General features: G+C 38.1%; 1 protein-coding gene across 5 annotated transcripts in view; it reads left to right on the top strand.

Annotated features, from left to right (window-relative positions):
* Positions 1-25754, top strand: part of ASH1L (ASH1 like histone lysine methyltransferase) — a 93510-nt gene that overhangs the window by 49400 nt on the left and 18356 nt on the right. For 4 of the 5 annotated variants that reach the window (XM_084866667.1, XM_084866668.1, XM_084866670.1 and 1 more), the window contains 10 exons: positions 1517-1696; positions 5819-5913; positions 14944-15017; positions 19087-19132; positions 19249-19357; positions 22527-22733; positions 22849-22995; positions 23435-23543; positions 24174-24341; positions 24494-24588. In XM_084866667.1, coding sequence (XP_084722793.1) covers positions 1517-1696; positions 5819-5913; positions 14944-15017; positions 19087-19132; positions 19249-19357; positions 22527-22733; positions 22849-22995; positions 23435-23543; positions 24174-24341; positions 24494-24588 — 1230 coding nt within the window. The remainder of the gene's footprint in view (positions 1-1516; positions 1697-5818; positions 5914-14943; positions 15018-19086; positions 19133-19248; positions 19358-22526; positions 22734-22848; positions 22996-23434; positions 23544-24173; positions 24342-24493; positions 24589-25754) is intronic. The other variant, XM_084866669.1, reaches the window with a different exon arrangement.

Here is a 25754-nt window from a genome sequence, read left to right as displayed (position 1 = left end):
ATTTTTCTCCCATTTTTGCACAGGCTGTGACCTTTATTATGATGTTGAATATAAGTGGTGAAACTAGGCCTTTGCCTTGTCCTTGATGGTTAGGTAAATTGTATTGCCTTTCACCATTAAATACAAAGCAAAAAAGAAACCTAGGAAATTCCCTGCCATGTCAGTGCTTTGGGTCCCAAAGTCGCTAGGCAATCTGTTTGCTTATGTTTATTTGATATGAAAGTTCCAAGATTTTTAATTGTACTTAGTGGAAGGATTGTTCCATCTTTGCCTGGAACTGGAATCACCTTAATTTTTAAAAGTTTTTTTCTATTTCTTTAGAATTTTTAATGAATTCAGAGGCATTTTCCCCCTCCCCCTTTTTAGCACTATAGTAGATGTTATTTCATTGCCTTCTGATTGCATTGTTTCATACATGAAAGCTGCACTCATTCTTATTTTTGTACTACTGTATATATCATGTATTTTTTTCTCTGACCCCTTTTTATTTTCTTCAATAATTTTCAGCAAGTTTATTATGTTATGCTTTACTTGTTTTATTTGAGTTTATATTTCCTATGGTTTGTTTAGTGTCTTGGAACTTTGAGTTTATAATTTTTATCAAATTTGGAAAAATTTTGACCAGTACTTTAAAAAAAATATTTTTTTCATTATGAAATTTTTTACGTTGTGAATATTAAATTATTGTGTCTGGTTTTTGTTCTTTTCATAGTATTTAATTTATTTTGATAGGCAATTAAGTGACTTGTAGATTAGCTTGGATTCTTTTGAAGATTGTTTTTAAGCTCTATTGGGATTTGGCTTTAGTCCAGATATAGTTAAGCCCTACAAAAATGGGTAATACTACCCTTTGGGATCACTATTGAATGTCCCTGGTATGTATTGGGTAATGTCTTTCTACTGTGCCTAATGAAATCTGAGTATCTACCATCATGTATGAGCTCTGGGAATTATCCAGGTTATAGTACTCTGGTAGTTCTTTGACTGGCCTTATAGAATTTCACCCTGCACATGCACAACTTAGTATTCAGCAGTATACTAAAGGAAATCCATACACAGATTTATGGAGTTATTTTTCTCTATTACTTTCTTCACTTCAATATTCTGCCCCATGATTTCCAGCTACCTCAGCTTCTCAATACTCTGATCGCTCTCTTTTCAACTGTTCTACTTCCTCATAAAGGGAAAGTGGTTATAGGACTTTCTCTTCTTCCCTCTCATTTTTTATTTTGTTTATTGTTTGTGAGTGTTTCCAATTTTTCTCAGGGATCACAGTGCTGCGCTATTTTCTGATGTCTATTGGTTGTTTCATAAACATTATCCAGGTTTATAGTACTTTACTGTATTTTATTAGTTTCTGTCAGGAGAACAAGTGTGGTATCTATTATTCCAGCATAGCCAGATGAGAAAGACTCCAAATCTCCTTTTTTAAATTGCTGTTATGGTTTTTAAAATAAATCATTTGTAGGAAGATATTTTTTTCACCATAAAATTATCTTTAAACTTCTTTTTATAGCTTTACTGAAGCAGCAGTTGAGATTCCCAGTCCTCCTGAAACCCCAGCCAAACCTCTTGAACCTGAAAGCACCTTGCAACCCGTGCTTTCTCTCATCCCAAGAGAAAAGAAGGTCCCACGTCCCCCAAAGAAGAAGTATCAGAAAGCAGGGCTGTATTCTGATGTTTACAAAACTACAGAGTAAGTAATAGTATCTATCAGCTGGCATCCTTTAAAGATCTTTTATTCTTCCATGTTTAAAAAAAACTTTGACAATCGTAAAGCACATACAAATGTAAAATACACAAATGTGAATCTCATCACAAACACCTAATATTCACTGTAATACCACCACACTGTGTTGTTCTGGGCTGATATATCTTCTCTGATCTTTACCTACTCTCTGTCTTTCCAGATGACATTTCTATAGTTTGGATTCTAATGGTATTTGGGGTTTTTTGTTAATTAAAAATAATGGCATTTTGCATGTACTAAAATAATCTTGATGATTAATCTACATTCATTCCTCTTTGGTTGAATGTTTTCTATGTTCTAAGTACTTTGTAAGATATACCTTACTTAAAAAAAAACTTATTTCCTTGGGAAAATATAGCATAATAAGCAATCTAATTGAGAAGTTTTAAAGCCCCCAAAGGGATATCATTGAATAAGAAGTGTTTTTATAGCACTGGCCAGATAGCTCAATTGGTTTGAGTGTCGTCTCGATATGCAGTTTGAGGGTCTGATCTCCATTTAGGGCACATACAAGAATCAACCAATGAATACATATATAAGTGGAACAACAAGTCTCTGTCTCTCTCTCTCTCTCTCTCTCTCTCTCTCTCTCTCTCTCTCTCTCTCTCTCCCCCCCCCTTTCCTCTTGCTCTAAAGTCAATAAAATTTTAAAAAATCGAATATAGTTGGGTTAGAGATTCAATAGTAGTTTCCAAGGTGAAAGAAGGGCATTTCATTTAGAGAGACTAGAATGTGAAAGACAACATTAGGCTGTAAAGATTTTTCATGTATTACAACTCAGAAGTTATGTTTTTAAAATGCAGTGGGTGTTGTGGAAAATAAGCATTGCTTCCTAGAATCCAAGCTGATCTACAAGTAACTTAACTGCCTACCAAAATGAATTGAATACTGATAAACCAAAAAACCATATACTTTACTGACTGTAAGATATTTACTTATCCCATTAAGCTACAGGAAATTTTAAAATGAAATTTTTAGGAAAGGAAGTGAAAATGCGAGCTATGATGCGCGCTGACCCCCAGGGAGCAGATGTTCAATGCAGGAGCGGCCCCCTCATGGGCAAGTGCTCCCACAGCCAATCTCCCCTAGCTGGCTGGCCCTGATCAGGATTAAGCAAGATGGCCCTGATTGGCCCCATCCCAGCCAGGCTGAGGGACTCCGTTCGTGCACAGATTCGTTCACCAGGCCTCTAGTTATAAATAATTAATTATGGAAGCTCAGTCTGTCATTTAGGAATGGAAAAGTGTTGAGTAGGAGTTCATGATCACATTTATTTTGTTATATTTTTTAGCTCTCTAGTTTTATGTCTAAGGAAAATGTGTAGTAGCTAGCATTGAATAGGGAGCAGCTGTGTTGCTCTAGCCCCCTCTAGTGAGTAAAATGTTTTGAATATGTTTTTATTTTTCAATTACAATTGAAAAAAAAATTATATTAGTTTCAGGTGTATAACCTTATATTAATTAGACATTTAGATAACTTATGAAGTGATCACAATAAATCTTGTACCTATCTGACACCATACTACATAATACAGTATTACTATATTTCTTATGCTATATATACTTTACATGCCCATGACTATTCTGTAACTATCATTTTGTACGTTTTAAAATTAATTGAATTAATTTTATTTTTTTAAATATATTTTATTGGTTTTTTACAGAGAGGAAGGGAGATGGATAGAGAGCTAGAAACGTCAATGAGAGAGAAACATTGACCAGCTGCCTCCTGCACACCCGCTACTGGGGATGTGCCCGCAACCAAGGTACATGCCCTTGACCGGAATCGAACCCAGAACCCTTCAGTCCCCAAGCCGACGCTCTATGCACGTGAGCCAAACCGGTTTCGGCATTGCTCTCTCTTTCTCATTCACATACCTATACACACATTTTTTCTCAATTATTGAAAATTTTCTCAGTGATTGAAAGTTATAGACATTTTGACTCATAAATATTTCAGTATATATTTCCTCCAAACAAATATATTGTCTTATGCAAACAGGTCACAAATATTAAAATCAGGATCTTTAAAATGCTATACTACTATTATCTAACATACAGTTCATAATAAAATTTTTTATAACAGTTGGGTTTTTTTTAGAGAGTACAGAAGAATTGCTTTGCAGAGGGTCTTTAAATTTGCGTTAGTCATGCTGGGACCGGTTTGGCTCAGTGGATAAAGCGTCGGCCTGGGGACTGAAAGGTCCCCGGTTCGATTCTGGTCAAGGGCACGTACCTTGGTTGCGGGCGCATCCCCAGTAGGGGGTGTGCTAGAGGCAGCTGATCGATGATTCTCTCTCATTGATGTTTCTAACTCTCTATCCCTCTCTCTTCCTCTCTGTGAAAAATCAATAAAATATATTTTAAAAAATAAATAAATAAATAAATAAATTTGCGTTAGTCTGATGTTTCTTCATAAATAGATTAAAGTTGTGCATTTTTTGCAGGAATACCACAAAAGTAATGTTTTCTTCTCAGTGCATCAACAAGATAAGTAATAACAAATGTTCGAGAAGTGATGGAGAAAAGAGGTTGTGCTGGTGGGAATGTAGACTGGTACAGCCACTGTGGAAATTGGCAATTCCTCAAAAACTTAAGACTAGAATTACCACCTGACCCAGCAATCCTTCTCCTGGGTATATACTTCAAAAAAAAATCTATTTGCAACAATAAATGCACCCCTATGTTCTTTGAAGCATTTTTCACGGTGGTCAAGACATGTAGATAAACCAAAGTGTCCTGCGACAGAGGATTAGATAAAAATGTTGTACATGTACACAATGAAATATTACTCAGCCATAAAAAAGGTGAAATACTTCCTTTTGCAACAACATGGATGTACCTAAGTGAAATAATTCGACCATAAAAAGCTAAGAACCTTATGATTTCATTCATGTGGGGTATAAAACTGAAACTCGGGAACACAAACAGCAGTGTGGTGGTTGCCAAGGAGAAAAGGGTAGTGGGAATGGTAAAGGGCTTAATGTATGGTGATAGATGATTTGACTTTGGGCTGTGTGCGCACAGTGCAATATACAAATCTTGTGTCATAGAAATGTGCAACTTAAGCCACAGGTCAAAAGGAAACACCTAGCACAAAAATTTACTGTTTACCTTACTATAACTTAGTAGTTTTATATCTGAAGTAGCTACTCTTCATTCCTACAGGTATAAAGATTTTTCTCCTGAGTTATTTGAACTAGCAGTGTCATACAAACAAATGATTATATCACAGAAAATGCTAGGAGTGTTCAGAATCTCCAACACAAATTAACAAAAACAAACTAATTCTCTCTCTAAATCTGCTACTCTGCCAAGCTCACATGTAACAAAATATTTAAAATGTGATAGATGCCCTAGGCCTGTTTGGCTCAGTGGATATAGTGTCGACCTGTGGATTGAGGAGTTCCAGGTTCGATTCCAATCTAGGGCACATGCCCAGGGTGGCTCTGGGTGGCTGGGCAACTGCCATCTGTGGCTTGCCTGAGCCTTGGGCCAGCCCTGGGCAGCTGGGGGCTGAAGGGACTGGGTGCTCCATCTTGTGGCTGTGGGCGCTGCCATATTTGTGATGGTGTGAGAGTCAATTAGCATATTCCCTATTATTAGACAGGATAAATCGTTAGTAAAATATATGGTTATCATTAGGATCAAATCTGAAAATGAGGTTTCTTCTGCAAAACTATTGGAGAATACTAATGTTGCTCTTCCTTATGTGTAATTCCTAAAAGGCTATTCCAAAAACATGTATTTTAAAAATATATGAAGGTACTTAGTATCTGTCCCTCCAAAAATATGCATTTAAGACTAAATCCAGGGCAAGGTAAGTCATTGACCCAATACACTCAGATTGCAGATTCAATCCAAAGTCATGGCACATACAAGAGTCAACCAATAAATGCATAAATAAGTAGAACAACTAATCAATGTTTTCTTGTCTCTATTCCCCCCACCCGCACCTTCCTCTCTCTCTCTAAAATCAAACAAAAATATTTAAGGTACTATTAAAGCAAATAGTCTTGATAGAATGAGAAAATGCTATTGCCTCTCTCTCTCTTTTTTTTAATCATAGTCCAAAGAGCCGATTGATTCAGTTAAAGAAAGAAAAGCTGGAATACTCTCCAGGAGAGCATGAATATGGATTATTTCCAGCCCCAATCCATGTTGGTGAGTATACACAGTATATTGTCAGAAAAAATGGGTTATTTCTTGAGTTTGGGTGAAATGTTCCGGCATTCTTGCTATTATTTATTTATATCTATTGGGGTGAAGCTCTTTTTATTTTTATTTTTTACTATTTAATTTATACTTAACTCTAAAAAATTCTGCAAACTCTTTACTGTCTAGGAGTCAAAATTACATAAATCTTACTCACTGGAGTTTCAGTAAACAACTCTATACCTGTAGCATTTGATTCCCTAAATATGTCATCTTGAAAAACCCAACTATTCATCAGTCCACTTTCATATCTCAAAAGGAGTGAGATTATTTATGGATATGTAACAAAGGAAATAGGCCCCATGCTTTTCCTAATCTTTATCTGCTTGAAAATTAGGCAAGATTTTTTTTTTTTTTTTTAAGAGGATATGTCAAGGCCTTGTTTAGCATCTGGGTAATAGTACCTCCTAGGGTCCTACTATAAAGCATACCAAATAAGTAAAAACTCCCTAGAAGTCATCCTAAATTCTTCCCATTTTTTCAACACCTTATCCAGTCCATCTCCAAGTTTTTTTATTTCCATTCTTAAAATATATCCTCCTTTCCCAGTTCCATTGCCATCATTCAAGCCCATGCCACTATGCCATAGCCTTCTAATAGATCTCTCCGCTTCCATTGTTTGTTTGTTTGTTTGTTTTAATATATTTTTATTGATTTTTACAGAGAGGAAGGGAGAGAGACAGAGAACTAGAAACGTAGATGAGAAACATCGACCAGCTGCCTCTTGCATACCCCCTACTGGAGATGTGCCCACAACCAACGTACATGCCCCTGACCGGAATCGAACCTGGGTCCTTTCAGTCCGCAGACAAACGCTCTACCACTGAGCCAAACCGGCTTCGGCTCTCCGCTTCCATTGTTTCCTTCCAGTTTTCCAATCCACTCTCCACACAATAAAAAGAGAAATGATTTCATAACTTGAACAGATTATACTTAAAACCTTTCAGTGGCTTACCATTGGAGAAATTGATGCACTGCTTATTCTGACTTTTAAGAATGATATGGCCCCTGGCTACCCCATTATTCCCATATATCTATTCCTATCTTTCCCTTATTCACTGTATTAGGCCATGCTGGTCTTCTTTCAAATCCTAGAATATACCAAGCTCTTTCCCTCAAGAAGATTGCTATACTTATTCCCATTGCCTGGAAATCCCTTCAAACTCTTCTCATGTTTGTTTTCCTCTCATTCTTTAAGGATTAGCTGACAATATCAGCTTATATATAATTTTCTTTAAAATTGCATTCATGGCCCTGGTCAGGGTGGCTCAGTTGGGTGTCTTCCGATACACTAAAAGGCTTCGAGTTCAATTCCCTATCGGGGCTCATGTCCAGGTTTCAGGCTCTATTTCCAGTAGGGGCTTGGAGGAGGCAGCCCATCAATATCTTCATTGAAAATATTACATGTCCAAACCGGTTTGGCTCAGTGAATAGAGCATCAGCCTACAGACTCAAGGGTTCCAGTTCGATGCCAGTCAAGGCCATGTACCTTGGTTGCAGCACATCCCCAGTAGGGGGCATGCAGGAGGCAGCTGATTGATGTTTCTCTCTCACTGATGTTTCTAACTCTCTATCCCTCTCCCTTCTTCTCTGTAAAAAATCAATAAAATATATTTTTTTAAAAGGAAGAAAATAATACATATGTCCTCTTTTTTTCCCCATTGACTCTTTCTCGCCCACCCCCACTCTTTCCCAGCCTCCGCCCCAGACCTTCACCACACTGTTGTCTTTGTCCATGGGTTATCCTATATAATGAAAGCCTAATATGCAAATTGACTGAACTGTGGAGCAACCAGTCACTATGACACACACTGACCACCAGGAGGCAGGCGTTCAATGCAGGAGCTGTGTGCAGGCCCCAACAGGGTATGGGGGTACCAGGCCAACCAAGGCGCTTGCCAGCGGAGATCCCCCGTTCCGACCTCTATTGCATATATATGCATACAAGCTCTTGATCTCACATCAGTGTTCTTTCTCTCTTTCTCCCTTCCTCTCTGTCCAAAAATCAATTTTTAAAAATCTTTAAAATAATAACAAATAAAAAATACAATAAAATTGTTCTCATGATTGTCCATCATGGAGGGTTCTTCCTTTATTCTACATCACAGAACCTTGTTTTTCTTTTTATAATCTATTAGAGACATGGTGCATGAATTCGTGCACTAGTGGGATCCCTTGACCTGGCATGTGGGATCAGGCTAAAACCAATTTTCCAATATTCCCCGAGGGGTCCCAGATTGTGAGAGAGTGCAGGCCAGGCCGAGGGAACTCACCGGTGCACTATTGGGGCCAGGGAGAGACGTAGGAGATTGTCAGGCCTGTCTAAGTCCTGATAGGCCAGATTGTTAGGCCTGTCTCAGTCCTGATGGGCCATACCCCAGCAGCAAGCTAACCTGCTGATCAGAGAATCTGTCCCGTGGTGGTCAGTGCACATCATAGCATCTGGTCAGCCAGTTGACTGTCCCCTAGTGGTCAGTATATGTCATAGTGAGTGGTTGAGCAGCCTTAGCATATCATTAACATATTATAATTTGTTGAACAGCTGACCAGATGACTGGATACTTAGCATATTAGGCTTTTATTATATAGGATAATTACTATATAGGATAATTACTATACTTTATTAATTTTTATCTGACTCCCCTATCCTATATAATAAAAGCATAATAGGATCATTTGTCTTTCTTATTCTCCTTTGATTTCCCAGTGCCTAATTTTTTGTTGTATAAATGAAAGAAGAGAAAGAGAAATTAGGATAAATTGCTGAATGTAGATGACAGTTTTTTCTCAGGAACAACTTATTGTGTAGCAGATGTTGATCCTATGCACTATAATGTTCTCTTAAACTATGACTCTCTTGACCCTTTTGATTAGGGACTCTTCTCTGGTTTATGATTATTGAATCTCCTTTTTCTCCCTAAAGGGCCCAACATCATAAGGTATTTAAAGTGGCAGGTTTAGACAAGTTTTGCAATAAATGTGAGTTATTGTATATTGAGTGACTGGAGAATGGTGTAACTACAACATAGAGTTACAAGGCTTAATTCTTAGCTCAGTAACTATGCTAGTACTTAATGAAGGTAAGAGTTCAGCTCCATGTTCTCTAGGCATAATGCCAAAGTTCTCTTAAAAGAACCTTTTGTTTTTATTAGTGATGCGTAGCAATGGAAGCAGTTTCTTAGCAGATTGTGCTATTTCCTAGAACCTGCTAGTGATAAATAGCTTTGAAAATAAGAAGTAATTTACAAGTCCCGTTTAAAGGAAAACACAGCCATTTTGGTCTTACTGGTTTTATCCTGTTTGGGAAATTAACTTAGATCTTGGATGAAACTCTAACTATGCAAGGGAATGAAGGAAACAGTTAATTCCAAGGGAGAAAGGGGGGAATGATGGGTAGATTAATATTTCTTGTCATGTCTCTGGCATGAATTAGTGGTTAACAAGTCTAGAATGGAAATTCCTTTATTTAAATAAAGATTTTATCTCTGCATCTCCACTTTAGTTCTAATAAGACTAATTTGTACTCAGTAAATAAAAAATAGAAAAATTTATCCAAGTAGTGGCTCTTTTCTCTGGTGAATCAGGACTTTATCTTTTCTTTAAATCCTCCTTCTAGGATATGTTTTTATTGATGAGAGAGAGAGAGAGAGAAAGGACCGTTGATGTTAGAGCCTTCTGTATGCACCCCTTCCGGGAATTGAACATGCTACCTTTTTGTGTATGGACTACACTCCAACCAACTGAGCCCCCCAGCCAAGGCTGAAACAGGACTTTAAATCAGACTGTTGCACAATATATATTTTTTGTGGGTGTGCTATTTTGTTTTTCAAATAATCGTTTAAGATAGGAATAGAGGCCCAGTGCACAGTGTCCCTCAACCCAGCCTGCACCTTCTCCAATCGTGGACCCCTCGGGTGATGTCCAACTGCTGGTTTAGGCCCGGCAGCCAGATATCCCTCTCTCAATCGGGACTGCTGGCTCCCAACTGCTCGCCTGCCTGCCAGCCTGCTCACTCCTAACCACTCCCCTGCCAGCCTGATAAAGGCCTAACTGCTTCCCTGCCAGCCTGATCGACACCTAACTGCTGCCCTGCCGGCCTGATTGTCCCCAACTGCCCTTCCCTGCTGTCCCGATCGCCCCCCAACTGCCCTCCCATGCTGGCCCAGTAACCCCCAATTGCTCTCCCTTGCAGGCCTAGTTGCCCCTAACTGCCCTCGCTGGCCAGCCCAGTCACTCCTAACTGCCCTCCCACACAGGCCTGGTCCCCTCCAACTGCCCTCTCCGGCAGGCCTGATAGCCCACAACTACCTTCCCCTGCTGGCCATCTTGTGCAACAGCATGAGGGCCAATTTGCATATTACATCTTTATTATATAGGATAGAGAGGGTGGATACTCAGCTGTTTTAAACTGGTCACAGCCAATATCATGTAAACAAAGAGCATGAGAGTCAGCTAGACCTGGGTTTATCTCTGTCTTTGCTATATTAGTTATATGAATAAAATAGATATATAAACAAAATCAAATGCAGCTTACCATTGGAGTCATATTCAATAAATGTAAAGTAATATTTTTATTTTTTAAATATATTTTATTGATATTTTACAGAGAGGAAGAGAGAGGGATAGAGAGTTAGAAACATTGATGAGAGAGAATCATCGATCAGCTGCCTCTTGCACACCCCCCACTGGGGATGTGTCCGCAACCAAGGTACATGCCCTTGACCAGAATCGAACCCGGGACCTTTCAGTCCGCAGGCCGACGCTCTATCCACTGAGCCAAACCGGTTTTGGCAGTATTTATTTTTAAAATGTTTAATAAAATCAAGTTTATTTATCTTAGGGAAATAAATTTTAATTCTCAAACAAGGATATGCTTTTATTTATTTTTAAGAGAGAGAGAGAAACATTGAGCTAAGAAACATCAATTGGTTACCTTCTGTATGTACCCCAACCAGAGATCAAACCATCAACCTAGGTTGCCATTCACTGTAAGTCATTCAGACTTATGCCAAACCTTGACTGCTTTCCTAATATAATGGAAAGAACATAGGGCTCTGTGCAGAAAAGAATTAACATAGCAGACTTAAGACTTTTATTCTTAGAACCTCCTTCTTGCTAGATTGGCTGTTACCTGGCATCAAGGAACTTGAAAACCGCTAGGACCGGTTTGGCTCAATGGATAGAGCATCGGCTTGGGGACTGAAGGGTCCCGGGTTCGATTCCGGTCAAGGGCATGTACCTTGGTTGCGGGCATATCCCCAGTAGGGGGTGTGCAAGAGGCAGCTGATCGATGACTCTCTCTCATCGATGTTTCTAACTCTCTACCTCTCTCCCTTCCTCTCTGTACAAAATCAATAAAATATATTAAAAAAAAAAAAAAAGGAACTTGAAAACCATACACAGTTTCCTCTATTGAGATAAAATCCCTAGATAGTAATAGCAGTGTTTTACTGTGTGTAAATTCTATGGTTTCCACTGAACACCTGCTTTCATTCTAAAAGTCTGTATTTTTGGTACATTCTAGGCAGAGGGTACTTATATGACCAGCCACCAATTAAAACATTGAGTAATGAATTTCTGATGATCTCCCTTGATAGACAATGTTTCACAAATGTCACAAAGCCTTGTCAGCGATTTCATCTTATGTGACTCCACTAGGAGAGAACTTTAAATCTGTGCCTGGTTGCATCCATATTTTGCCCAGTTGCCTTTTTATCTTTACTGGTTTTGCTATGTATCCTTTTGCTATAATGACCATGAGTATAACTATATGCTGAGTCCTATGAATCACCAAACCTAAGGGTAATCTTGGGGAACCCTTGACACACCTTAGAATCAAGCACATATGAACTCTTCTTCCCATTCCATACTCTTGTAGCTATTTGACCTTGGACAATTTACTTATCTACTCTACATCTTAGCATTTTCATCTACATATTGAAACTGCTTTCATCCTGAATAGTGAGGATTATGTGAAACTTATTTTGTACTAACACAGAGTGACTACCCCTTCCCCTTGACTTACTATAACCAAATACTCAATGTCAGTTAGAAGAGCAAAGCCATCCCAATCATTTCTATAAAACTGGGGTATAAGTAGAAATAAGTAAATAATAAAGAGTAGAAATCAATAAAATATTAGAGGTTTGAAAAGAGCAACAAAATTCACAACCTCTAGCTGCACTGAGCAAGAAAAAAGTAAGAGAACACAAATTACTGGTATCCATGCAACAGGTCCTACTGTCATTAAGAAGCTAATAAGGGATTATTCTGAATAACCTTAGGCCAGGACATTGAACAATGTAGATGAAATGGATAAATTCCTTTAAAAATACTTAAAACTGATGCAAGATGAAATAGAAAATCTGAATAGACTACATTATGTAAATAAGTTGAATTCCTGCATTCATTGCATTTCCCCCCATACAGTTTCTCTCTTCCTTTCTCTTGCTCTAAAGTCAATGAATAAAATTTTTTAAAAATAAACATACCTAAAATTTTACCCTAAAAATGAAAACAATTATCTGAGAAAGACATAGATAAATGGAGAAATATGCCACATTCAGAGATTGGAAATATTTGGTACGATATAAATTATATAACCAGTAGGCTTTTCTATAAAAACTGATAAACTGGTTCTAAAATTCATATGGAAATGCAAAAGACCTAGAATCTTCAACATGATCTTTCAATAAAACTTATTGAATGACATTATCAGACTTCAAGAGTTACTATAAAGCATTTTTTTAAAAATATATTTTATTGATTTTTTTACAGAGAGGAAGGGAGAGGTATTGAGGGTTAGAAATATCGATGAGAGAGAAACATCGATCAGCTGCCTCCTGCACACCCCCCACTGGGGATATGTCTGTAACAAAGGTACATGCCCTTGACTGGAATTGAACCTGGGACCTTTCAGTCCGCAGGCCGACGCTCTATCCACTGAGCCAAACCGGTTTTGGTTATAAAGTACTTTTAATCAAAACTGGGGTATTGGCATTCATATATGGAACAGCATACATAGCCCAGAAATAGAACCACTTTTCTGTTTTTATTTGATTTGTACACAGGTACAAGCCCTTGACTAGAATCAAACCCACAACCCTTCAGTCCATGGGCCAACGCTCCAGCCACTGAGCCAAACTGGCCAGAACCCTGCATTTTGTTTGTTCATTCATTTGTCAGTGGACATTTGTTTCCACCTTTTTACAATTCTGAATAATGCTGCTATGAACATTAGTTTACTATTCTCTTTGAGAACTCTGCTTTCAGTTTTTTGTTGTTGTTAATCCTTACCTGACACTATTTTTCCATCAATTTTTAGAGAGAAGGGAAAAAATAAGGGAAAGAACATTTTAGTGAAACTATCAACTACTTTATTAATATAGAAAGATCTTGCAAAACATCTTTATTGAAAAACAGCAATGTATTCTTGTCACACTTAAAAATATTTAACTTTATTTTAACTATTAACTTAAACATTATATATGTTTTTAACTTTAAATAGTTGTTATTTTTTAATTGATTTTTCTCTACTCGTATAGGAAATTGATTTTATACAAGTGAATGATAGATATGATTTTTAAATTTTCTCTATATATAGGTTTGTTATGTTTTTGAGAAATTGCTTTCAAACCATAAACATGTATTATATAAATCTTTAACATCTGTTTTCTCAATTGATCAATAAAATATTGAACAATATTCCTTCAAAAAAATGCAGAAGGGTGATATAAAGTAAGGAAATTGAAGAAGCCTTTTTAAGGTAGAAAGGGGGTTTTGAAATTGACTTTAAATAGTAATATTTTAATATTTAAGAAGTTAATTATGAAAATCCATTTAAACACTATTGAGTTTCAGGGAATCCTATTATTAAAAACTCTTATACTTTCCCCCTTTTTAAAATACATTTTTATTGATTTCAGAGAGAAAAATAGGAACATCAATGATGAGAGAGAATCATTGATCTGCTGCCTCCTCACGCCCCCTACTGGGGATTGAGCCCAAAACTTGGGCATGTGTCCTTGACTGGAATCGAACCTGGGACCTTTCAGTCTGCATGCTGACCCTCTATCCACAGAGCCAAATCAGCTAGGGCTATTCTTCCCCTTTTTATAATCAGCTTTATATTGTGCTTAATAATGAAGGAGAATAGCCGAAACCGGTTTGGCTCAGTGGTAGAGTGTTGGTCTGCGGACTGAAAGGTCCCAGGTTCGATTCTGGTCAAGGGCATGTACACTGGTTGCGGGCACATCCCCAGTGGGGGGTGTGCAAGAGGCAGCTGGTCGATGTTTCTCTCTCATCGATGTTTCTAGCTCTCTATCTCTCTCCCTTCTTCTCTGTAAAAAATCAATAAAATATATATATTTTTTTTAAATAATGAAGGAGAATAGATGCCAGGTGCTCTAGGTAGTAATTTTAATAAACAATTCTTGCCCAGCTGGTGTTGCTCAGTGGTTGAATGTCAACCCATGAACCAGAAGAACACTGGTTCAATCTCTGGTTAGGGAATATGCTGGGATTGAGGGCTTGATTCTTGGGTTTGGGAGGAACGTGCAGGAGGCAGCTGATGATGTTTTATTCTCATCAGTGTTTCTATCTCTCTATTTTCTTCCTCTCTCTAAAAATCAATAAAAAGTTTAAAAAATAATAATAATATTATTAAATTCTTAGTGTTTTGTTTGCTTCATAATGTCCTGTATTTTTGGTAGTAAATTTGCTAGTTGTTTTATATAGATGATTAAAATGTGTCTTTAGTGACTTATGCTAGTTGTTTGGTAGTAACTTATGCTAGTGTTTTATATAAACGATTAAAATGTGTCTTTAGTATGAAAAAAATAAGTAAAAATTAAACATTAGTGATGGAAAAATCCATAAAGCTAAAAATTAGATTTTTATTTTTCTAGTTAGTGCATATTAGATCTTGTGTATCAGTAGATGTTTAAATTAAGTTTTTTGTTATTGTTGTTTTTGTTTCAGGAAAGTATCTAAGGCAAAAAAGAATTGACTTCCAGCTTCCTTATGACATCCTTTGGCAGTGGAAACATAATCAGGTACAATGAATCTATCTTTCCAGGTTTCATCCTTAAGGCATGGCAGAGAGGGAATGCAGATCTTTTTCTCTGCCTCCTTGTTATGCTCTCATTTTAGGAAATATAAAGTGTCCCTGTGAAGGTTAGAGACTAAAAAAAAAAAAAAAGATTTTGCATTCATATTTAATGTGACCTATTTGCCTTTACTCATAATTCAAAATAGCAGTGAGTTTCTACTTTCCTCAGCAATCTTCCGTTATTATTCTGGACTTTTATTTTGGTAGCATAGATTCTGTTCTGTAAGAATCCTGTTTGATGCAGGTCTCCAGAGAATGTAGATGTACTGAGCAGCATGAAGAAATTTCAGGCTTTATTTTTGTTGGCTCCTTCCCATCAGTTTGAAATTTTTTTCACATACAAAGGAAACAGGGAAAATGTTTAACACTCTTATGCTTTTAAAAGATCTTTAAATATATTGGGAACTAAAAATAGGAAGATACTATTTTTCTCTCTTCCCTAATTGAAATATTTTTCCCAATAAATTTTTGATTTTTTTTTTTTTTTTTTTTGTTTTTTTGTTTTTGTTGAGAGAAACATCAATTTGTTGTCCCTCTTATTTATTCATTGGTTGATACTTGTATGTGCCCTTATCAGGGATTGAATCCACAGCCTTGGCCTATCAGGAAGATGCTCTTACCAGATAAGAAACCTGGCCAGGGCAGTCCCCAATAATTTTTGTATTAAGCTATAGGCCCCAAACCCCATGCTGAGAACAACCATCCATATATATATATATATATATAAAAGCCAGCAACCAGAACAACTGGTCGCTATGATGCCCACTGTGGCCAGCCTGCAAACCCCTACAGCCCCTTGCCCAGGCCGGCCCTGCCCCACTACAAGAACTCCCACCCTGTTTGGAGGCTTGGCTGGCCTGCAAACCCCTGGTGGCCCCTCACCCAGGTCAGCCCCATCCCCCAGTGGGGACCCGCCCACCCTATCAGGGCAGGCCAGCTGGTCCCCACCCATGCACCAGGCCTCTATCCTGTAATAAAAGGGTAATGTGCTAATTGACCCTAATGGCAGAACAGCCAGAACGACTGCTGGACCAGTCACTATGAGGCGCACTGACCGCCTCTGGCTGGCAGGCTCCATCACCTGATGGCCACCCATGGTGGGGGCGGGGCCAAGGAGCAGGCAGGAACAGCCAACCTCTCAGTCCCTTCCCCTGGCCATCAGGCATTGATCATCTGATGATAAATGGGAAACCAGTGGTAGGTGGTGGCGTAGGGCAGAGCCAGCTGCAGACAGCTAGGGAAGATGGCCCTGATCACAGGCCAGGCTAACTGACCATACCCATGCACAAATTTCATGCGCTGAGCCTCTAGTTTGGGGAGAAAAAAAAAAGTCACACAAGCGAGGTGAATAAGCTCTTGAGTTTTGCCAAAATTCCACCAAAGTTTAATTTTTTATATATATATATATTTTATTGATTTTTACAGAGAGGAAGGACAGAGATAGAGAGCTAGAAACGTCGATGAGAAACATCAACCAGCTGCCTCCTGCACGCCCCCCACCGGGGATGTGCCGGCAACCAATGTACATGCCCTTGCCCGGAATCAAACCTGGGACCTTTCAGTCCGCAGACTGACGCTCTACCACTGAGCCAAACCGGCTTCGGCCAAAGTTTAATTTTGGAAAGCCAAAAGGCAATGGATGTTTTCTCCACTTTCTCTTCTCTGGTAGCCTTTCTTGAATTCTGAGAATATGTTAGGTATTTGTCTCAAAGAGTTTATAACATTGAAGGAGATAACAGTGCTTTGACTGTACCCACTGAAAAATGATGGCAGTCTTAGCCCACGTTGCTGTTTTTTTATATTGTCCTCTGTGGTAAAACAATAACCAGCTGCCTGCCTCCATTCTAATACATTGCTGTTGTTTCTTTTTCTAATGCGTTCTTTTTTTTTTTTTTAGATATGTTTTTGATTTTTAGAGAGGAAGAGAAAGAAATATCAATAATTAGAATCATCTATCGACTGCCTCCTGCATGCCCTCAACTGGGGATTGAGCCCCCAACCTGGGCATGTGCCCTAACCAGGAGTTGAACCAGTGATCTGTTGGTTCATGCATGGATTTATGCTCAACTACTGAGCCACAGTGGTCAGCCTTTTTTTTTTTTTAAGCAGAGGAAGTGAGAGGGATAGAGATAGAAATATCCATGAGAAACATCATTGATTGGCTGTCTCTTGCACAACCCCTACTGGAGATCAAACCTGCAACCCAGGCATGTGCCCTGACTGGGAATTTATCCAGTGACCTCTTGGTTCATGAGTTGATGTTCAACTAGAGCCACACCAGCTGGGCTGATGCATTCTTAATTACAGTGTGAGAGCTCCATTTTCCTGCTTGCCCAATCTTCTTTATTCACTAAATAATTTGCCTTAATTAAAATGTGAAATGTGTTTTGCAACAATACCCACCCTGAAAAAGCCAGGGTACTCATTTCTTAACTTTTTTTTTTTTTTAATATATTTTATTGATTTTACATAGAGAGGAATTGAGAGGGACAGAGAGTTAGAAACATCGATGAGAGAGAATCATCGATCAGCTGCCTCTTGCACACACCCCCACTGGGGATGTTCCCGCAACCAAGGTACATGCCCTTGACCGGAATCGAACCCGGGACCTTTCAGTCCGCAGGTCGACACTCTATCCACTGAGCCAAACCAGTCCCGGCTCATTTCTTAAAATTTCATATACTTGTCCTGTTCATATAAGCCAGGGGTCCTCAAACTTTTTAAAGTGGGGGCCAGATCACGGTCCCTCAGAGAGCTGGAGGGCCGGACTATCTGAACTACTAATTCCTACTGTAACACCTCGGCTGCGCTCACTGCCCAAAAAACCTGGCGGGCCGGATCAGACTCCTCTGCGGGCCGCATGTGGCCCGCGGGCCGTAGTTTGAAGACCCCTGATATAAGCAATCCCTATGCAAGTTTTCCTCTTTTTTTATAGGGGCAAATAGAATTTTAATTTATCCAAATAAATAGCTTTGATTTATAGTTTGTGATTTTCATTTAAGTTAACCCAACAACATGCTGAAGAAACATTAGTTCTCTAGTCGGTTTGGCTCAGTGGATAGAGCATCCTCCTGCGGACTGCGGGGGCCCAGGCTCAGTTACAGTCCAGGGCACAGGCCCAGGTTGCAGGCTTGATCCCGTGTGGGGCGTGCAGGAGGCAGCCAATCAGTGATTCTCTCATCATTGATGTTTCTACCTCTCTATCCCTCTCCTTTCCTCTTTGAAATCAATAAAAATATTTAGAAAAAGAAGAAGAAATATATAGGTCAGCCCTGGGCAGTGGAACTCGATGATTAGCATTTTGGCCCATGCTCTGAAGGGTCTCAGGTTTGATTCCCAGTGAAGGGCATATACCTGCGTTTCTGGTTTGTTCCCCATCCCTGGTTGGGGCCCATGGGGGAGGCACCAATCGCTATGTCTCTTTTTTTATTTTATTTTTTTATTTTTTATTGATTTCAGAGAGGAAAGAAGAGAGAGAGAGAGAGAGAGAGAGAGAAACACATCAACAATGAGAGAGAATCATTGATCAGCTGCCTCCTGCATGCTCCCACTGGGAATTATGCCCACAAGCCGGGCATGTGCCCTCCTTGCTCATAGGTCAGTGCTCAACCACTGAGCCACACTGGCCAGGCTCTATGTGTCTCACATTGATGTTTCTTTCTCTCGCCCTCTTCCTCCCTTCTACTCTCTCTAAAAAAATCAGCGGAAAAAATATCCTTGAGTGAGAATAAAGAAAAAAACATTGTTCAAAATGAAGTTTCTTTAAACCATTTTATATGTATATTTATCCTATTGAACCTAGATCTCTCACACTGATCTAGTAAGTCACCTTTTAATTTGGGGTAAAAAGTGATCACATCAAGAGTTTCCCTTAAATGTATCCAGCCCAGAAAGTCTTGTAGCTATTTCCATAGGCAGAGCACATAGATAACTTCCTATATTTTTAGTGATTAATGCTGCTATCTGGCATTTGAAGTTAAATGCTATATTAAGATTTTTCTTTTTTCTTCTAGCTATACAAAAAGCCAGATGTCCCACTATATAAAAAAATTCGTTCAAGTGAGTAATTTGGGAACTATTTTTTCTGTCTCCATATCATCAGTGTTCCTCTTGGTCCGACACTTTAAAAATTATCCTGTATGTACACAAACTGTTCTTTACTTTCTTCTTTCAAGATGTCTACGTTGATGTCAAACCCCTTTCTGGTTATGAGGCTACCACCTGTAACTGTAAGAAGCCAGAGGATGACGCCAGGAAGGGCTGTGTGGATGACTGCCTCAATAGGTACTCTACTAAACAGGTTCCTTTAAAAACATAGGCTTTACAATCTAGACGATACTTCAGTTGAAGGGAAAAGTTAAATATGCTCTTGGTTTTGCTTCAAGAAATTGCACATCGGTATTTAAAACAATTAATGAAATGTTTTAGTCAGCTGGGGCTATTATACCAAAATACCATAGACTGGGTAGCTTAAACAACAGAACTTTATTCCCCACAGTTTAGGAGGCTGTGAAGTAGATGGTCAAGATGCCAGTAGATTGGATGTCTGGTGAGGATCCACTTCCTGGCTTACAGACAGCTGCCTTCTCCTTGCACACTTACATGGCCTTTCCTCACTGCATGCTCGTAGACAGTGCCTTTTTAACAGGGGCACTAATCCCATCATGAAGTCCCCACCCTCATTACCTAATACAAACCTGTTTTCCTCTCAAAGGCACTACTTCTAAATATCATCACATTGGGGCTAGGTCTTCAACTATGAATTTTGGGAGCACATAAACATTTAGCTCAAATGTGGGATGAATACAGTAACAGAAAAAAAAAATGATATTTAGAGTCTTACATGCCCAGGTTTAAATCTTGTTATTTATTAGACCTGAAGAACATTATTTAGCCCCTCTAATAAAACTAATACCTTTTATGATGAGTTTGTGAGAATTGTATGAATCAATGTTTATAAAGTTTTAAGCACAGTTCTGGAAACCTTCCTAGATCTCTATATATGGTAGCCATAATGAGGGAGTAAAGTTTATGGTGGCAGTGAGAAATAAGAAAGGCATGGTATATTTAGTGGGGAGAGGGGGTTAGTAAACCATTAGTATATAGCAGTTACACATGAGAATTGAGTCAATGATAGCAACAAGAAATAGTAACACTATTGTCAGAGATAGAAAGTATAGAATTGGACTTGTTTGGAGATACAATGAAAATTATTATTTTCATTTTGAACCATTGATTTTAAAATGACAATGAGATTTCAAAATGGAAATATCTAATAGAGGCAAAAGGATGAAAATATATTTGATGGTTTTGGTAACATAAGCAAATTTATAGCAAAACAAAGATTGCTATAAATATTGAAATTCATATCAATATTTCCTGTTCTATATCATTTTCCTGGGGAAAGGCACCTGCCCAGGAACTGGTCTCTAGTCCGTTGTTCTCACGGCTGGGGGAACCAGCATGCCAGCTGTGAAATTGTACCTCACACACATCATTGTAAACTTCAAAATCTTCAAATCTTAACATGCAGCATCTACTTTCAGATTTTGGTAAATTTACAGTTTTGTTTTCAGGCACAATGTATAGAAACATGTTTTACTTTTTATATAATTAAAGGGCTTATCTTGGTTATTTATAAAAACAAAGGGAATATATTTCAGTGCCTTCAACTCTAGAAAACACAGATTTTTACCAACCTCTGAATGATTGTTCTTTGGCAGATATTTTTTAAATTGAAGTCTCTTTCCTCTCAACACTATGTTATATTTATGTTTTATTAGTTATTTTGTCCATCTGAACTATATTGTTGTGTGTGTTATGAAATATGGAAATAAAGGTGTACAGTATTACGAATGGAGTTATAATTGAAACCACAAAAATAAATGAGCCCTCTAAAGAAAAGATGAACAAAGAATAAGAGAAGTGGGAAATCCATTATCATAAAGTATCAACAAAACCCACAAAAAGGGCATTTTCAGGAGAGGTGTTCAACAATATTCTTACAGCAAAGAAGTCAGCAAAAGAAAGAATAAAGGTGATGAATTTGACAGTAAGGCAGTGTTTTTTTCACAAGTTAAGTTGATTGTCTTAAGTTGAATAATTCAATGGATACTTTCTTTGCTTACTGCTCATTTATGTGATTTGACACTGTACTAATTGCCCTTTAGATTAAGGATAATATTTTTTGGAAGAATAAATGAAATGACTCTGAAAATACTTTAAATTCTAAAGTATTAAATACTTTCTGTACAAGATTTATAAGTTATGATTATAAACATAATATATTTTGATTTACCAATATATTCTTGGTCCTCCCTTATTCATGCTAAATAGCCATTCTGGGATTCCAAACAATAAAACAACTAAAAGGCTTCTATTAAAGATCCTAGAAATTTAAAAAGGAAAGCAGTGTCCACCTACTGTGTTCAAAATTTTTTACTTGTTTATTCACTCCAAATTATAGGTTAGCTAATTATATAGACTGCTAATGTTATTTCCAATGTGGAAATGTCATTTACAGTAATGAAATGTGGATTCCTTTTTTTTTTTTTAAATATATTTTATTGATTTTTCACAGAGAGGAAGAGAGGGATAGAGAGTTAGAAACATCGATGAGAGAGAGTCATCGATCAGCTGCCTCTTGCACACCCCCCACTGGGGATGTGCCCGCAACCAAGGTACATGCCCTTGACTGGAATCGAACCTGGGACCTTTCGGTCCACAGGCCGACGCTCTATCCACTGAGCCAAACCAGTTCCGGCAGGATTCCTATTTTTTTTAAAAACAATGTGAGCCCTAACCGGTTTGGCTCAGTGAATAGAGCGTCAGCCTGCAGACTCAAGGGTCCTAGGTTCGATTCCATTCAAGGGCATGTACCTTGGTTATAGGGGATGTGCAGGAGGCAGCTGATTGATGTTTCTCTCTCATTTATGTTTCTAACTCTTTCCCTTTCCCTTCCTCTCTGTACAAAATCAATAAAAAAAATATTTTTTTTTAAATGTGAATGTACTGATGTTTATTAGTACATTTAAAAGTGATATTGATGGTAAATTTTGTGTGTATTTTACTACAGTTTTTTAAAAATCTATAAATGGCCATGAACTACTTCAAAACAAGTATGCAGTATAATCATGAAACTAGTAATTTCTCTGTGGGTTGCAGTTAGTTCATTTAATCTTAGCACAGAGCTAAATAAGAACTTTTACCCAGGATGCTAAGTGGACAATTAGCTTAATAATTTACAAGGAGCATTTGGTGTTTACAACTTGGTTTGAAAATTTAAAGTGTTATTACTTTTTAAGTTCTAGATTATTACTTGTTAACCTTGTTAGCCAATCTAACCTTGTTAAAATAATTTGGTGTATTCATTTTAAGAATTCATATAAAACATAAAATGGGTTTATATAGACATATGAAGTTAATTGAATATAATTACTACTTTTCTTTCTAGAATGATCTTTGCTGAGTGTTCCCCCAACACTTGCCCCTGTGGTGAGCAGTGCTGTAACCAGAGGATACAGAGGCATGAGTGGGTGCAATGTCTAGAACGATTTCGAGCTGAGGAAAAAGGTTGGGGAATCAGAACCAAAGAACCCCTAAAAGCTGGGCAGTTCATCATTGAATACCTAGGAGAGGTTGTCAGTGAACAGGAATTCAGGTAATTGGTGATAGTAAAATGGTAAAGGTATCCAATTAGAATGGAAAATGGAAGATTTGAAATTTACGTTCAATATAATCATTAAGTGGCTTTCAATAATCTTTCTCCTTTTCAGAAACAGGATGATTGAGCAGTATCATAATCACAGTGACCACTATTGTCTGAACCTGGATAGCGGAATGGTGATTGACAGTTACCGCATGGGAAATGAGGCTCGATTCATCAACCACAGCTGTGACCCAAACTGTGAAATGCAGAAATGGTAAGGAAGAGGGGATGGGGAAACCAAGAATCCCACGGAACAGAAGGCATTGAGGATATCCAGAGATTGATCGTTCCACAGTGTCAGTCAGCTTACACAAAGCAGCTTAGGCATTTCCCAGATCCTTCAGGCAAAGACTACGCCTCTGCTATTCCTTCACTTCACCCTAACTACTCAGTCGGCCTATGCTCCGAGGAGCCTTGGGTTTGATTCCCAGTGAAGGCCATGTATGAGTTGCAGATTCAATATCTGGCCCCAGTTGGTAGAAAATGTCATAAATATAAGACATCTAGTATTTATTTACTGCTTGCTTCGTCCTACATACTGTTACATGGTTTGTCTCATAACAGCTCATTCAGCATTTGGCCACTGAATTTGTCACCATGAGATATAAAAACAAGTGAATCTCTCTACCTTTAACTTTTGTCCTTTCTTATAGGTCTGTTAATGGAGTATACCGGATTGGACTGTATGCTCTTAAAGATATGCCGGCTGGTACAGAACTCACTTATGATTACAACTTTCATTCCTTTAATGTTGAAAAACAGGTAAGAATATGCCAGCCAGTGTAGTTCAGTGGTTGAGCATCGAACTATGAACCAAGAGGTCACCGTTTGATTCCCAGTCAGAGCACATGCCGAGGTTGTGGGCTCAGCCCCTAGTGGGGGGTGGGCAGGAGGCAACTGATCAAGTGATTCTCTCTCATCATTGATGTTTCTATCCCTCTCCCTTCCTCTCTGAAATCAATAAAAATGTTTTCTTTAAAACGGGTAAGAATAGTAAATCCAAAAGGGAGGTTGAACTTTGTCACAGTGTTCTGTATAACAGGCCTTCAGTAAACATTACTGAGCTGTAGCCATTAAGAAGTACAGTGGAGAAAGCAGTTTTTCACTCTTAGCTCCACTTATCTAGGATACACAGGTCTATGTTATTCTTTCAGAACTCCTTAGGAAGAGATTGCCCAATCATTTTTGGTCTCCAGTCAGTTCTTAACTATTCTGGTGAAGTTTTTTTCCAATATTTAGTCTTTTCTTTCAAGTATTGTGGAAGTCCACTTCATTCTCAATTAGTTGTTTTCCTCTATGTGAAAATTTCTTCATTCAAACTTATTGTTGGGTATGCTCTGGCATCCTATTTGAACTTATAGCCTAAAAGCATTATTCTCTTTCCTTTCAAAGCAACTGTGTAAGTGTGGCTTTGAGAAATGTCGAGGAATCATCGGTGGCAAGAGTCAACGTATGAATGGACTCACCAGCAGCAAAAGCAGCCACCACTCTATAGCCACACATAAAAAGTCTGGACGGTCAAAAGAAAAGAGGAAATCTAAGCACAAGCTGAAAAAAAGGGTGAATAATGATCTCATGGCTTTCCTCAGAGGCAATTACTGAAATAAGGGAAATACCAAAGGGTGGCATCTTCAGAGTGGTTTTAATATTCTTTGAGGTGATTTCTGATTGACCTTTTTGCCCCTCTGCATTCTGATCCATCTCTCTTTCAGAGAGGACACCTCTCTGAGGAACCCAGTGAAAACATGAACACTCCAACAAGACTGGCCCCCCAATTACAGATGAAGCCCATGTCCAATCGAGAGAGGTAAAAGTAGATTTTTTCCCCTAAGCTCTGTAAATTATGTGATTTGCTTGTTCGATTATTGAGCAGTTGTATATTTGAATAAGTATTCAAGGGGTCTGTGAACTTGGGGGTGGGGGGGAATTGTGTCTTTATTTCCCTACTTTCTAACTGAAATTTAGCATGACCTTTAAATATGACTTTAGGCAACAACAACAAAAAAGTGTGTGTGTGTGTGTGTGTGCGCGCGCGCGCAGTTTCCATGAGTTTTGCCACCAATATTCATTTTCATATGTTATAGGTGTTACAAATGTCTCAAAATATCACTCAGGTTTATCTCTGCCTTAAAATTACTGTAGTAGTTAAACCTACAACTAGATCTTGTCATGTGTTAAAAATTAATGTTTAAAATATTCTGAAAACTGTATTGCAGTATATTTAGTTTTCTTTTAATTCTGTGTATTAAAATTATTTAAGTTTTTAAATTAATTTTTAAAATGCTTTTAAAACATTGTGCAGAGCAGGGTTATATGGGCTTCACCAGTCTGCCAGAGGAATCCATACTTAGTTGATATATTAACAGCAGTCAAAAGGATCTTTAGTGGTCCTTTTTACTCTTCCTTGTATTCAAGCATTTGTTCATGTCAGAGGTGAACAATGTGAATATTTCATATTTTTCAAGATATTCTATATTTCCCCTCACTACACACTTTAATATCTTAGAAAGTTCATCCTTACTTAAAATTTTACTATAATTTTAGCCCCTTTTATTATATTTCACTTTGTCATAAAAATTTTAAACTTCATTGAAACAGATACCTAATCCAGTGGTTCTCTACTTGAGCTGCATGTTAGCCTAAGGGCTTTAAAAACTTTTGATGGGCCGAAACCGATTTGGCTCAGTGGATAGAGCGTCGGTCTGTGGACTGAAGGGTCCCAGGTTCAATTCCAGTCAAGGGCATGTACATTGGTTACGGGCACATCCCCGGTTGGGGGTGTGCAGGAGGCGGCTGGTCGATGTTTCTCTCTCATCGATGTTTCTGGCTCTCTATCCCTCTCCCTTCCTCTTGTAAAAAATCAATAAAATATATTAAATAAATAAATAAATAAATAAATAAATAAATAAATAAATAAATAAAAACTTTTGATGGCCCTAGTCAGTGTAACTCAGTTGGTAGGAGCATCATCTA

The sequence above is a fragment of the Pipistrellus hanaki genome (assembly GCF_964339955.1).
Source record: "Pipistrellus hanaki genome assembly, chromosome: 18".
NCBI lineage: Eukaryota > Metazoa > Chordata > Mammalia > Chiroptera > Vespertilionidae > Pipistrellus > Pipistrellus hanaki.
The sequence above is the reverse complement of the archived record's forward strand: the minus strand, read 5'-3'. Positions and strand labels throughout refer to the sequence as shown.